This window comes from Bactrocera neohumeralis, chromosome 6, assembly GCF_024586455.1.
Source record: "Bactrocera neohumeralis isolate Rockhampton chromosome 6, APGP_CSIRO_Bneo_wtdbg2-racon-allhic-juicebox.fasta_v2, whole genome shotgun sequence".
NCBI lineage: Eukaryota > Metazoa > Arthropoda > Insecta > Diptera > Tephritidae > Bactrocera > Bactrocera neohumeralis.
In genome coordinates this window covers 16,516,065-16,532,384 of record NC_065923.1, presented here as the reverse complement: position 1 = coordinate 16,532,384, position 16,320 = coordinate 16,516,065, and the positions used below count along the sequence as shown (strand labels likewise).

The window sequence follows — 16,320 nt, the reverse complement described above, 5'->3', positions numbered from 1 at the left end:
AAATTTCGTAAAGTTATCTCGTCAAATCAAAAAGTTTTCCATACAACGACTTAATTTGTGTCGGTCAGTTTGTATGACAGCTATATGTTATATTCATCGGATTTTAGCATTTTGTTTCAAAAAAATTAGAAAAGTTTTGGATAGTTATCTGTAACAAATTTCGTGGAGATATTTTGTAAAATAAAAAAGTTTTCCATACAAGGACTTAATTTAGATCGGTCAGTTTGTATGACAGCTATATGTTATAGTGATACGATTTCGGTGGTTCCGATATATGAGCAGCTTCTTGGGGAGAAACGGACGTGTGTTACATTTCAATTGGATATCTCAAAAACTGAGGGACTAGTTCGCGTATACACAGACGGCAGGCGGACAGACCGATGAACATGGCTACACCGACATGGCTAGTTCGTCACGCTGATTACGTACATATATATATGCTTTATAGATTCTCCGTCATTTAATCCTGGAAGCCTCCAACTTCATGACAAACAATCTACGAAATCCCCTTTCATAAGAGGGTCTCTACTGACAACAGTGAGTCTAGGTACTTGTGCTCTGAGAAACCAACTCAAAAATGAGATATTAATTTTAAAAAGATTTCCTAGTAAAATATATGTATATTATTTAGTTTTACATAATTTTTTTCAAAAAATTGTCGAATTTAAAAAAGTTTCAGTTTTTAAACGAAAAAATTTGCAATAAATTTTTTTCACTATTCTCTCTTTAATGATAGTTTAAGATACAAAAAGTAGCTTAAACCAAAAAAAAAACTTAATTTTTGAAAGTCCTAGATATAACCTAATCTTTTAGTTCAATGTATGTATGTATATTGTACCTTTTAGTATACCTTGAAGCTTGCGTTTTGACTATTTTCCCTCTTTTCTTGCGCTCAATTGTGAAATATACTCGCGCCAAGGCCACAATTACATTAATTGCATTTTGACATTCAGAAATATTAAATTTAATTTCTAAAGCACATAAAAAATGTAAGGAAACCCATTTGAAATAATTTATTTAACAATTGTTATTATTATTGTTGTGGCTATTGCCCCTACTCAGCGTTTTCGTCTCTAAAGTATTGTATCAAATTCGAGGCTGACAACCTGAAACTCAGCTGAATACTTTTTAAATGTTTGGCTTTGAAAATGTCACTCGAAACCAGCTCAGACACACACACATACACATACACACTCAACCAAACACCGGTTCGCAGCAACACATTTGTGTGTGCTGTGTGTGTGTCCGCTCGAACAGAAACTTTGCGACACATAACATCGAAACTTTTTTGCCACTCAGCGTCAATTCTTTTTAACAAAATTCTGCAATGTCATCGCATTCTGACATTCGCAAAGCTGCACTTATCAACTTTACAAGCATTTACATAGTGTCAGTGGTAGTAGCAGAAAGCTGACAGTAACAACGCTTTGTGGCGGCAGGATGAGCGAAAGAGAAAAGGAGTGAGCGAGAGTGTGTGCGTGTGAGTATGAGTGGCTGTGTAGCAAGTTTTAAAGTAACATTCCGCTCGGGTTTGTTGACAGTTTGGCAGAAATTCGCTGGCACATGTTTGTTATGCTTAAAACGAATATTTGTTTATTTATTAATTTGTAATGCGAGCATCTGTTTGAAAATTGCCAGTTTCTGATTATGACTTTGTATGCAATTTCAACTATATTTCTATAGTGAAACGGTAAAATTGTTGGAAAAATTTAATTTTCGTCTTCAACGAAGTTAAACTTTCTCTACATTTTTATAATTATTACTTTCGGACTTAAAACTAACTAGTACGAATAGGACCAGATATGTAACCAGTTCGTGAAAACATTTAATAGTGAGCTCGCTAAATTTTTCACTCAAGCAGCAATATTAAAAATGTTTAAGAACAACCGGATACATTCGAAAGCAAGGAAATTGAGTGCCAAATGAATTGAAGCCAAGAGACGTTGAAAGGCGATTTTGCAAGTCAAAAATGTTGCTTGCACGCTACAAAAGAGACGTTTCTGCACCGGTTTGTGGCTGTTGATGAAAAGTGGTTAAGACAAAACTAAATGCACAAAAACATATGTGAAGTCGGGTCAATCAGCTAAGCCAGCGGCGAAGCGATAATTCTCTGTATTTTGTGAGATCAAAGAGGTGTGCTGTATTAAGAATATCTCAAACCAGTTGAAACCATTACGGGGGCATGTTGCCGACCACAACTTCTTAAATTGAAGCGAGTCTTCACCAAAAAACACACGAAATTTTCGATTGGATATGAGGAAATTATTTTCCAACATGAAAACGCTCGGTCTCATGTTGCAAGATGGGTAAAAAACTATTTGGAAGACAACGGCTGGGAAGTTTTGTCTTACACGCCTTAAGGCCCAGATCTTGCCGCTACTGACTACTATTCATTCCGGTCGAAGGGGAACGCCCTCACTGAAATACGGTTTACATCAGAACGGATTATCAAAAATTGGCTTGATTCATTCTTGGTCGCCGACGCGTTCTTTTGCGAAGGAGTCCACATATTGCCAGAAAATTTTGAAAATATTATAGGTCCAGATGGGCAAAACTTTGGATGATATTATTTGCAGGTTTTTCTTAAACAAACGTCCCAAAGTTGGGAGAAAAACCTTACAAATAGTAATAGTGATAGACCCAATACTTTCAGCCTCAACATTAATCAGTACAAAGTAGTGAACAAATTCTGTACCAATTGTGGGACTAAGGTATACTAGCGGCTTTCTTTCACTCCAGTTCAGTAGTTTCGGTTTTTTTCGGCGTCCTTTTCTTTTGAACTTGCAATAGACTGGTGTATTTCGGGTAGAAATTTGACAACTATCATGACTTGTCTTTATTCAATATGAAGCAATAGATTGAAGAGGTCACACAATAGGGAAATTTCTTGTCTGAAACCTCCTTTTCTTTGGTATCGAACGGCTCGGAGAGATCCTTCCCAATCCTGACGGAGCTTTTGTTATTTCTCAACGTCAGCTTACATAGCCGTATTAGCTTTGTGAGGATCCCAAATATGGAAAACTTTTTATTTGGCGAGACATCTTGACGGAATTTGGGGTGAACTATTATCCAAGCCAATGACGGAAGTTAACGTTAACGTTTTTTCTTTTATTTTGTTTTCACTTCACAAATAATAAACAATTTTTTTCGTTCCGTTGCACATATTTTTTTATTCGCTCAAATTTTACACATTTTTATCATTCATTGAAATTTAATTTCTTATTGTTAAGAGCATTCAACACTTCTTTTTCTCGAATTTCCTTCAGTCTCTTTTTGAACTCCCATTGCGCCCATTCATCGGCCGGTTGCACAAAACAGCCCACATCCTCCTCATGCTCCGCATTCAAGAAGTTGTTCTTCAACTCTGCATCTTCGTTGTTATCCATGATGCCAGGCAGATCTCTGCGCCTTACCATTTCCAGCAGTTCCAAACGCTTCGCTTCAATTTGCTCAGCGAAATGCTCTTCTATCGTTTGCAGTAAATTAGAAGTAGCTTTTAGGTTCTCTCCGTCCTTATCTAAATCATAGATACATTCCTTATGGTGCTTATTTTGCGTTTCGGCGAGGTCGTTTGTATCTTTACTATAGATTATACCATCTAAATCGTCCTTTAAATCATATTTATTTAACGCCTCCTTTGGATCCGTGCTACCACCGGGTTCACGCGCTTGCTCGCGAAATGGGAATGAACTCTTCAGTAGATTCTCTAAACTTTTGTACGTACTTGGCCACAGACTCGAGAGATAAGATGGTGTTTCGCTGGTTTTGGATAGATTGAAGCGTATCTTTTTTATTGGACTCGAGCGGTTAAGCTTCACTTGCGACTCCGTTGTGCCAATGCTGTTTGTGGTTGAGGACTTGGCGGCATTGTTTTTTAAGTTTTTTGAAGCCGGCGTTACTTTGTGCTTGGAACGTTTATTTTTTAATTTTCCATCGACATTTATTTGGGAATTTCGCTGCGATGAATTTATGCTCGTGCCCTAAATGAAAGTACGGAAGTAAAAATCATGTGTAGCTTATGGAAATAAATATTTTTTTGAAATTTATTGTAGACAAGTATTGAAAAATATGAAGCAAGCAGATTATTCACTGTCGTAAGTTCTCTGCCTTACTTTTAGGCATAGACGATAAGAGTCAAGAATTCTTGAGGTAGTGGAAGTTTTCGAAAAAAACGATTAGCCTCTCTCTTTATATTTCTAATTAGGTATAAAATATTTGCTGACCATATTAAAAAAATAGTGATCTCTGCTACCTAACAGAGAATTGAGATAAGGTACTCAAACAATATTTCTCTTTGGTTCTAATCTATTGCATGTGAAAACACCGACTTAACAGACCGTGTTAAAAAAATATCATGAATATGCTTCCTTGTGCTTGGAGATTGATGTTTCAAGTACTTCTTAGTCATTTCTTTTACAATTTTGCCACTGTTTCTTTAAAAAACAAAAAAAATTCGGTCTCCATTCAACTTCTCATAACTTCCACAGATCGAAAATAAAATTCCTCCTAAATGTAGGCAATAATACTTCAAACAAATAAAATTCATCCTAAATGTAGGCAACAACATTTCAAACAAAGCATCGCCCTTAACAGTATGACATCAGGCTACACAGACAAAGTTAACTATCTAGGGAAGCATGGAATACAAAACCAAAGAGAGCGTTAAAGAGTATGAGAAGCAATTCTAATTCATAGCTACCTTCCATAGTGTATTCCTTTTAACCAAACTAGTGACAATACTAACCCCTTTTCCGCGATTATTTGAAGCATTTCGCTTAGCGGTTTCCACCTCATATGCTTTATACGCCTTCTTAATTTCTTTTTCTGTACGACTGCTACTTATTGCCTGAGGTCTCACTTTCTTAAGTGCCGGTTTCAAAACAGTAACCACTTTAGGCTCTGTATGAGTATTTGCGGAATTATGTGTATTTCTCTCGACAGTCACCGGCACCGCGGCCGTTTTCTTCGCTCGCTGCGGCGGTGGACTTGCCACAGTTTTATCACTTCTTATACCAGAATCGATTTTTGGGCGTATGTTCTTATAATAATTTCGAGTTTTAACTCTAGATGGCTCTGCCGTCAGAGATGCTTCACTCGCGTTTGGTGGTTTTGGATTATTTGTGTGATCTTCTTTTACATTCGCCAAACTCGGTTCATGCGCCGTTTCAGTTAACGATCTTTTCAGTTCGGCGTTTACATTCGAACCAACTTTCAAGTCTAATTTACTCTTCTCGACAGTATCACGCAATAATATTTGCTTGCTATCGTCCAACGTTACCTTGGTATTGTAGATGACGAAACCGCTCTTCGGTTCGGCAACCGGTTTGGCGAAGTTCATATATTTTTCAATCATTTGACGTTGATCGGCCAAATCCTGTATAGCTAATTTGCCGCTTTTCATTATCTCGTTGCCATAAAGCGAAAACCAATTGTTAACCATAGCCTCCACATAGCTAACAATGGCATCCTTCACCGGTTCGACAGTTTCATCCAGTCTGGTTTTCAGCGAATTCATTACTCCGATGCCTAGGGAAATGGGAAATTAAAGTGCATAAATAATTGGAAAAAATTTACTTGCTGCTTGAGGTTTCCCGTCCGCCCAGCTGGCATGTCTCTGCGCTTGGCCGTCCAGCGTATGTACTTCCTGGCTTTCCTCAATCTCCGAAATATTATCCTCTTCCAATATGGGGTAGACATCTTTACTGCGTCGCGCTGCGAGCTCATCCCATGGATTACTTTGCTGCTTTGTGCGTGATAATATCTTCGGCGGCCGATCACACGCTTGCATATCGGTGAACTGTAAGGAATTGTAGTGGAATATATTAAGAAGACTTTCATTTCATTAGATTTGTTATTTTATTGTTTCTTGCAACGTCTAAAGGTCGTAAGTAAAGTTAGAATTCAGCCTAAATGTAGGCAACAAATTTGATGAAAATCGTTGCCTATCTTCGGGCATATATTAGCGGAGACACACACCCTCTTTTACGTTTTTCGTCTAAGCGCTAGGGCTACGACACTTTTTTCAAGATAATTCTTTAAATAGTCATCTATTTAAATGATAGTTGTCTCAGCCTTTCTTTTCTCTTCTTTCAACTTTCTCCCTTGAATTATAAATATTTAGTATAGAAAACACTCACCGTTTGTATTAAGTTACTATATAGAGTTTGTGCGAGTTTCTCCGGAAATGGTATCAACACATTAATACCGCCACCATAAGTGGCGCGCACAGTTATCTCCGGAAACACCGTTATATTCGTCACTACATTGGTGCGTGTATTTAGGAAATTGATCAATAAACGATGGTCCAAATGTACGCCTATAAGTATGTAGAGCATGCGATTGTATATGTAACGTATGGAATATTTCGAAAATTGACTCCAGCCCTCAGGCAAGTAGATTGTGCCCACTTCATCCTCGGAATAGGTGCGCTGTCATAGAAAATGCAGTAATATTTTTATATTTACTACAACATACTATGCTACACTATAATATTCATACATCATCACCCAGTCCCAGACACCGGAAGCCATTCTTCATGAGTATATAATGCGTGAAAGCTATAATCAGATCAGATTTGCTTTTTAAAGTGCCATAAATTTGCAAATAAAACTCTTTCCAGTCGTCAAAACAATTTTTCGTCTCTTTAACGTCGTGCTCTTCCTTGAAGTTTACGGTATCTGCGCTCGTTACCCGCTGCAGCGCTTTTGGTGCTTCGGTTTCCTCTTCCGCTTCTGGTTCAATAACATCATTTTCTCTCTTTGAGTTTTTCTCGGGTTTGACCGGTTTTTCAATAGCCGCTTTCAATTTTGTCTTGCTGTTAATAGTTGATTTGGATGTGTTCGACGTCTTCGAGCTCCTCCAGCTTGGTTTCGACTCCCTCTGCAGTGTTGTTGGTGTAAGTTTTCTGGACATTTTTCTCTATTATTTTTGTTACGATTTTTTTGCGAATTATTTAATGTTTAATGCAGAATAGTTTAGGTGTTTGGTAATTTTGAGTTTTTGTTAGCGAAAATGTTGTGAAATATTGGAAATTTTGAAAGCAATAAAATATTTATGCGTTTTTGTATTTTTTTCGTAATTTGAAAGCAAACCTATGGCGTGAAAATTTTGTGAGATTCTAAAAGACAAGAAGAAAATGTTTTTGATTTTTCATTTACTCTTCTATGCTGGTATAAAAATGTAGGGTTTCAAGAAACTATTCGTAAAAATTAAATTGAAGAAAGTGTTGTAAATATTAGTTGCAGATTTGTCAAACAAAGGATCAATATATAGCTGTTGTCTATTTCTTATAATATTTTATAAGAAATAGACTTTATTTATAACTAGACTAATACATATATTTTAAACGAATCTTCAAGGTCGAACACAGTTTTACCGATATTTTTGAAATTTGCTAGAATGATAACTTGTAAAAAAATGATGCGATAACTGTCAACATTTTTCCTCATGTTCTGTATATCTACATATATAGTGCTGTAATCAAGGATCTACCATATCTAATCAAAAATCGAGTTTTGAAAGTTTAAAAAGGCAGGTAAGGCGGGGTTCTGAAGAACAACAAAGTGGCAGAGGCCGATGGAAGAACTGATAAGGTGCATGCATTACCTTAGCACCTTAGAATTGGAATTTAAGTATGCTCTACCCAATCCACTAAAAGGAGACCCTAAAATCTGCATCAACTACCGTGGGATAAGCCTTAACATCGCAGATATGTTTCTATTAAGCGTAGTGTGTACAAGACTGAAGCCCACCGTCAAAAAACTAATTGGACCTTATCAGTGTGGTTTTCGGCCTGCAAAATCAATAACTGACCAGATATTCACCATGCGACAAATCTTCGAAAAGACTTGTGGAAAGAGAGTCGACACACACTATCTCTTCGATTTTAAAGCTGCTTTTGATAGCACGAAAAAGAGCTGCCTTTATGCCGCGATGTCTGAATTTGGTATCCCCGCAAAACTTAAACGGCTGTGTAAACTGACGTTGGGCAATACCACAAGCTCCTTTAGGATCGGGAAGGACCTATATGAGCCGTTCGGTGCCAAACGAGGTTTCGGACAAGTTGTTTCTCTTTCGTGTGACTTCTTCAATCTACTCTTGAAGAAGAGCTGCAGAACTAAATAGATAATAGATAAATACAATCTTCTATAAGAGTGTACAGCTGCTGGCGTACCTGACGATATTCATATCATTGGTCTCAACAACCGCGCCGTTAGTTCTGCTTTTTCCAGACTGGATAAGGAATCAAAGCAAATGGGTCTGGTAGCGAACGAGGGCAAGACGAAACACATATCCCCTGTCATCAAACAAACTCGCGACTTGGCTCCCAAGTCACTGTTGACAGACATAACTTCGAAGTCGTAGATAATTTTGTCTATATTGGAACCAGTATTAACACCAACAACAACGTCATCTTCGAAATCCAGCGTAGAATAACTCTTGCCAACAAGTGCTACTTCGGACTGAGTAGGCAATTGAGAAGCAAAGTGCTCTTTCGTCGAACAAAGATCAAACTCTATGAGTCAGCAAATCAAGAGACAGCGATTTTGCTGGCTAGGTTATGTTGTCCGGATGGAAGAGAACACTTTATCTTTTGAGGTTTTCGATTCAGTGCCCGTCGATGGAAGCAGAAGAAGAGGAAGACCTCTACTCGGCTGGTGAGATCAGGTGGAGAAGAACTTGGCTACACTTGGTTTTAGAGTTGCCGGCAAATAGCGAAAAGTGGAAACCACTGGCGCGCTGTGGTTAACTCGGCTACCCCAGTCAAGAAGAAGAAACACGACCAAAATTTTGGGTTTAATTCTACTGTTCTTTTTTTTTCGTAGGTCATAGTAAGTACAATAATTTCTAAATAGATTTTTGTTTTTTAAATCTATACGTAGTGTGTTTAGGAATTTTTTCTTTTCCAAAATTGAGCGGTTTTGTAGGGTCAATTGGAAAATTATGTTGATAAACATGCTTGTTCATGAATTCTTGGGCAAAAACAATACTGACTTCATATACCCTATACACATGGTTTTGTGTGACTTTTTCTTATTTCCAAAAAATAAAGAGAACCCTAAAGTGCCTTCGTTTTAGTATATTCTAAATAGCGAGTTTGATTTTTTTTTCAAAAAACGAAAATTTCCGTTATTTTTTGTACATGCCTCAAACAAATATGTACTTAAACGATTCCTAAAGTCGTCTTTGTTCAGGCTGTCAGCGAAGATGCGTCCCTTAAACATATTTTGGAATAGAGTTGTGGTATATTATTAATTACTGGAGGCTATACGGGTAAAGTATTTCTCTTCGATATGCCTTCCTACTTGTATATTATTGTAAGCAATTTTATGCATATTGTTGAACTCTACGATGACCCTCATCTTCTTTGTTAAATCCCCATGTGAGATTTTTGATAAGTCAATGTAGTATAATTCTTGAAAACTTGAAAAACTTGCTCTAAACTAGTTTTGTCTCAGCTTAACGATTGCCTATATAAGCCTGAGAGAAAGAAATTCGAGAAGTTTATGAAAATATGGAACATAGTTCAATGATGATTATGGCAACACTTTCAGAGCTCAAGTTCTCTTAGAAATGCAATCGAAGAGATTGTTTCCAATAAAGCAAAACACTAAAACTATTTTGTATACTACACATTTGTCTCATTGAAATATTGTCTCCAGCAGCTTTGTACTTAATAATGTGCAACGATGTGTGAGGTGTTTGCAACATGCCATATTTAATTTTAAAATCTCTTCTTTATACTTGTCGTGCTCACAAAGGCAAAGTTTCATGAAAGGCATGATGAACTACATATATTTACACACACGCAGAGAAATAAATATGGCTATAGTGAAACGTCAGATACTAAGATTTCGGACTATCTGAGAACTAGTCTGAAGAGGGTTTCACTTAACCTTTATTTTTCGAAGTTTGGGTAAAGAAGTGGGTAAATTGTTGGTTAGGTTTTATCGTTGATGTGATGTGATGTGATGTGATGAAGTTGGGAATCACATTTGGACTGTTAAAGATAGAAGGTGAAGTCAGGGCTCTTAGCAGAGTTAGGTGGAGTGGTCAATATGTTAAGAAAACAAGAAGACTATAAAAAGTTTAAAAAATTCTTTCTTAGAATATATTTGGTACTTGAATGTAATGTATTTATGTTCAACTATATAGTGTGAAACTGCTATTTTTCGGATCAAACATAGTGATATCTCATTCGATATCAAGCTTGTTATGTGAAGAGGAAAAGTCAGTCTGCAGACTAGTTGCCTTTGTGTCGCAAACTAGTTACAAAGTAATTTAGAACTTATAAATTTGAGCTCTGGGTTACCATTGAGGCAGCCACTGAGTTTAGTGTGGAAATTTGTTCGCTGGCACATTTAATTTTGTCAGCTGCTAAATGCAGGCGCAGAAGCGATTTCATTGCTAGCAGAGCGTAAGCTATTCAACTGGCGACATTCTACGTCTCACCACTCACACTTTCGAAATTAAATACGTACACATATACACATGAAGCTCTAACAACATATGTGGCACAAGAAGCGAACTTTATGGCAATATTTATATATTAACGGACTATAGCTGTACCTAAATGTATAGTCGTCGTATGCTATGCACCACTGAAATATATATGTATGTCAACACACAGCGACACACTCCAACTCAGGCGCTAATAAATAATATTGTTTGTAGTTTCGCCATAATAAATAGTGTTGTCGCCTTTGTTTGGAAGTTCTGGCTTATGAACGGTGCATAGTCGATAGTTGTGTCGTTGTGTGTCGACTGGTGTGCAAAAGTTTAGCAGTCTATCAAACACTAGCATGCCACATGCTGCATGCCACTTGACAACTTAAGCAGATGAATGTCATTTTGCATGGCAGTAAATTACTTTAGCGCAAGTTTTCTAAAGTTCCATCCACACTTGGACTCAAACATATTTAAGAAATAGATGTATATGTGTACTCTAAATGGCATACTTGCAACATATACATATGTTTTATGTATTGCGTAATGAGCGCAATTGTGATTTTAAGTGTTCGAGAGCTTAGTTCGCATAATAAATATATTTGGTGGTATGTGTGGTGAATATGCGCGTGTGGGAACTATTTTTCTTATTGTGAGAGGTGTGGCTGGCGAAGAGACGAATTTGTTTTCAAACTATTTCCATTTTATTTCGGAAAAAGGTTTACGCGGAGTTTAACGAAAATTCTTCCATACTCGAAGACGCTCGGGTACTTAAATTTATTTATTTTCAGACGCCTTCTAAAAGATTAGTAAGCCTTGAACACGCGTAGTCTTGCCATTGCGAGAAAAGTGCACAAGAGATGATCCATTGTTTTCCTGATGCCGATCTCTACACATTTGCTGCAGTCTTCTCGATCTGTCAGCCCCAAATTGCGAGAGTGTGTTACCACCAAACTGTGACTAGTTAGTATTCCGAACATGTTCCTACAGTCTTTTCTATCGAGTGCCAATAGAAGTTTTGTTTACTTCCGATCCAACGGTTTGCACATGTTTTTTGCAGCTCCATCGGGTTTTGATTTTCTCTATCATGCTTCTGTTCACTTTGTTGTATAGACTATTCATGGGTTTCCAATGTTTTCAGGTGTTAGTCATGCACCATTCTTGGCAATCTCGTCCACTATTTCATTACCCTCGATGACTTTGTGACCTGGCACCCAGTAGAAGTGAAGCTGCTTGCTTCTGGCAATACTCTACATTGCTGTCCTGCTTCCCAAGACATTTCTGGCCGATATGCGATACGTGGTAACAGCTTTGATGGCTGATTGGCTGTCTACGTAGATGTTGACTTTGGAATTGACTGCAGGTGCATTGGAGGCCAGCTCTGCGGCTTTCGTAGTAGCAAAGGCCTCAGTTTGAAATTTACGGCAGTGGTCCAGGAACTTGAAAGGTTGCCTTATACCTAATTCTGGACAGTGTATCCCCGCACCAGCTCCATCCTTCATTTTTAAGCCATCTGTATAAATCTTTAGAGTGTTGCGCACAGCTTTTTTCTATGTCTACTTTGAACCTTTTTGCCAGTTGAAAGATGGCATCATGTAGTCGGTGTTTGCCACACCGCCATTACTCATCGAGATGTGACCGAACGTTCTGTATATAAATTTTTCTGCAGCCAGTAGTCGTCCAGCCGATTTCAGCAAAGAGGTCTATAGGTGGCAGGCTTAGTACCAATTCAAGAGCCGTCATTGGAGTTGTTCTTAAAGCGCTCATTATGCACGGCGAAGCGAGCTTCTGAACACTTTCCATTGGTTTCCGTAGGAGGATTTCCGTATGACTATCCACTATAGTCGTACTTCTGTAACGTGGAGCAGAATTGGTCTTACATTAGCTGTGCAGCATTGGTGCATGAGAGGGAGAGAACCCCCAAGTTGTGGCGAGGATCTGACTACACGCATTCAAAGCATTGTTAGCCTTCTCAATCTTTCTTCCACATTGTGCTTCCACAGCAGTTTGTTGTCCAAGACCTTGCGAGGGAACCTCCATTGTTGATTTTTGTGCTTTTTTCTGAACACAAGCATATCCTTTTTCTCCGGGTTCAACTCCGAACCCGCTTGCGATGCCCAATTAAGGAATGTATTGAGAGGGTTGTCATAATACTGTTAATGGTCTGTAGATACTTTCCCGTTGTTGAGATGGCAATGTCGTCCGCATATGCTACTATCATAGGGGCTTTGTCATCCAAGTTTCTTAGCAGTTTATTCACTTAGCAGCACTCCACCTTGCGAAGTACTTCTACAGACTTTCTTTGTCATTCTAGCGTCGTTTCATTCCGCTCTTATCGTTCTAGAAGCTAAGAGGCTTCAAATCCAGCGTTGTATAGCAGGATCAATTGAGACTATGTCGAACACTCCAGAAATGTTCCTTATATTCAAGATCCTTTCGATATTAAATACCCGTGTGTGGAGTGCAGTCTGATATGCCTTTCGTATATGCGTGCTGCGCCTTGGATAAACTTCTAGGAGGCGCTTCGGCCCTAATGTGCACGTCCGAGATTTTTGCTAACGTTTTCAGCAGAAAGGCAGTTGAGCTGATAGGCCTAAACTCTTTCAAGTAGGTTGAGTTGTTTCTATCTGCATTCGGTGTGAGTGTGGCCCATACCTGAACTTTATGCATCTCAGCAGCGCATTCTGTAGCATTGCTGGAATAATTCCGTTCTTATCGGGAGATCTTGGGAAAATGTTGGATAAAATTCATCTTTTTAAGTGCTGATATTTTGTCAATTTTTAATTTTTCTCGATCGCATGTCATTGTTTGGGCACTGTATATTTTTATACTCTTAACAGGGTATATTAAGTTTGTCACGAAGTTTGTAACACCCAGATGGAAGCGTCGGAGACCCTATAAAGTATATACATATATAAATGATCAGTATGTTGAGCTGAGTCAATTTAGCCATATCCGTCTGTTTGTCTGTCCGTCCGTCCGTCTATCTGTATATATACGAACTAGTCCCTCAGTTTTTAAGATATCGTTTTGAAATTTTGCAAACGTCATTTTCTCTTCAAGAAGCTGCTCATTTGTCGGAACTGCCGGAAAGTTCTTGTATGGAAAGCTTTCACATTTGACAATGTATCTTCAACAAATTTGGTATAGATTATTTCCTAAGGCAACAATGTAATCTCCGAAAAAATTGTTCAGATCGGATTACTATAGCATATAGCTTTCATATAAACTGAACACATAGTTACTAAAAGAAATGCACCTGTGAAGGGTATATTAACTTCGGTGCAGCAAAAATTTAAATGTGTATTCTGAAAACATACAGGTATAATTATACATTTAAAATTTCGCAAAATATGTTCAGTAGTTTTTTTGTTTAATTCCCAAAATTACGGTTTTATAGGCTGTCACACTGGGTGTTGTGCCGCAAATTTTTTTTAATACTTGAGATAAATATTATGGGAATGAGAGTGTATTTAATCAACAATTTTGAGTTATTCTGTTTTTTATGAATAATTTGTATGCATTTTTTTGTTGTTTTTGCTATTTTTATTATATTGGCATATACCTACATAAATATTTATATAAAAAAGGAAGGCCTTAGACACCTGTAAAATGGTTTACATATTATGATAATTTTCTGAAATAATCTAAATTTATATTGCGTAATTAGGCTAATACGATTTTAATTGCGGGCATTTAATAAGTAAAAATAAAATTTTAATTTATTTTTAAAATAGACATAAACCTATATATTCATAGTAGAAAGAGCGCAAAACTGTAATATAGGTGAGGATAGCGAAATCAAAAAGTAGGGAAAGCGGTCAAATTTCTACACCCGCCTTCTGAAGGTTAGGGCTAACTAATAATCTTGTGGACTTAATTCTAGTAGCGCCATCTATGTGACGGGACGTTTGACCTGCTAGATGTTTTCCAATGTCTGTACATACTGTGGTATACATATGTATATAAGTATATTTCATGTATTACAAGTAGAAGTGGACATAAATATTTATTTATGAAAGATTGTTGCAAAAAAAAAAAATTAAAATCAAGAAATGAGAGAGTGAAGTATCTATACAGGGTGGCTCAACAACTATGGTTAGAAATGAAAATATTTGATTATAAATACATTAAATTAAAAATAAATTAATCTTCAAATAATCACAAAAATACATATTTTCTACAACTATACCAATCAACCAAGGCATACGAGGCTTTCGTGCAATTATATTTCGGCTGTGAAAAATTTCCAAAACAAAGAGTAATTTCTGACAACATGAAATAAAAATTTGGAGATTTTCATTTTGAGTTCACTATAAACAAACAGAAAGACGCAAAACCAGCGATCATATAATATAACAAATGTTTGCTGTCGAAACTTCACCTTCCTGTTATTCTACTTTCTCTGGTTTCACCCTATACTTAACGGTTTAACGGTTAAAAAATGCGCATTCATGTCATGCTGGTTATGCTGCGCGCTGTTGAATTTTCAATGAAATTGAATATGCAAATATTCCAGGCGCTTGATATGAAACCTCGGATGTCTACAGAATAAAAGCAGCCTGGCAACTGGACGCATTGGTGTTGGCGAATAACTTTGGGAATATTACGAAATAATGAAGCGATGGAGCAGTGACGCAGAGCAGAGAATAAATCTTTGGTTTGTTTTGCCATTCAATGGGTAAATGGCAAATTGTTTTTATGATTCATATATGATACGACCCCACATAGTTGGTTTCTTCTTCTTCTTCTTTATTCGCGGGAACACAGTTGGTTTAATAGCTTTAAAAACACTATACCATATACTGGACAAGTGGAAAGACGAGGGACAACGTTTTCAAAAAATAAAATAAAATATGCACGAAATGTCGCCAGGTGTCGCCAGAGTCGCTTTAGTAACAAAAATCGTCTTTATAATCCAATATTATTTATTTCTAAGCTTCAATAAATTACTTTATTATTTCAGTATTGTAAAACCATTGAGTAGATGAGGCTGAGGACAGTCAATACTTGAAAATGATCTACTTATGGCTGAAGAAAAAGGTGTCTGTGTTTTTGAAGCTGAATAAAGTTGAATTTTGATATATTGAAGCAACTATACTAGGTTGTGGCTTCCACCAAGTTTAAAGAGAGAGAGAAGCATACTTAATTCAAGAGAGATTTAGAAGTGGATTTACGCTTAGTTGGGAATACATTCAACTAAGATTCAATTAAGAAGGCCAGACTTACCAGAAAATCCCCAACTGAATTTGTGGACTATATATGTCTTATTTGATAAAAATATGGTGACTTATTTAAAATCGAAGATTTTTAGATTTCCTTATGAATTGAAGATTAAAATTAAAAAAAAGCAATGGAGTTTTCGAAAAATTTTAGCTAAGTATCGTATGATCAAATTTGACTCGGACTGAAAAAATACATTATTACGTACTTTGATGCAAATTTTTATTGACACTGACACTCTAATTCAAGTACCAACGGAGCAGCAACTTAATTAAAGGTATAAATCGCCTAGATAGTCCTACTAGGGGCATGGCAGTCGCCCAAAAACCGCTTTGCCGTGCAAATGTGACATCCTTTGGCGGCCATTAGCGCTGAAATGGCTAACTTGGACCACGCTGCCTATATACATATGTAGTTCAAGTATCCGAAGAGCAAAATACAAGCATGCCAACGCTTAATCCAATTATCCCAACTCTCTTTCTATAATATGTCAGCATGGAATGAGATATACTTCAGTAGCTTCGGTAAATTTTCTTCCAGTTTTGGCTTACTTTTGGAGCGCCATTCCCTGGATTGTTGAATAGTTTCGACTTCAAATGCATAAGTCTATGTCTCGTCACCAAAATTGTTGCGTTTCATGAATATAGAGTC

The 16,320-nt window shown here is 37.1% G+C and overlaps 1 protein-coding gene across 1 annotated transcript; it reads right to left on the bottom strand.

Annotated features, from left to right (window-relative positions):
• Window positions 1-3,153: 3,153 nt before the first annotated feature.
• Window positions 3,154-7,102, bottom strand: LOC126763635 (uncharacterized). Its single transcript, XM_050481341.1, has 5 exons — window positions 6,499-7,102; window positions 6,138-6,428; window positions 5,575-5,797; window positions 4,745-5,526; window positions 3,154-3,980 (listed from the first exon to the last, which is right to left on the bottom strand). Exons 1-5 carry the CDS (start codon window positions 6,910-6,912, stop codon window positions 3,198-3,200), a joined length of 2,493 nt encoding a protein of 830 aa, XP_050337298.1. The 5' UTR covers window positions 6,913-7,102; the 3' UTR covers window positions 3,154-3,197.
• Window positions 7,103-16,320: the final 9,218 nt, after the last annotated feature.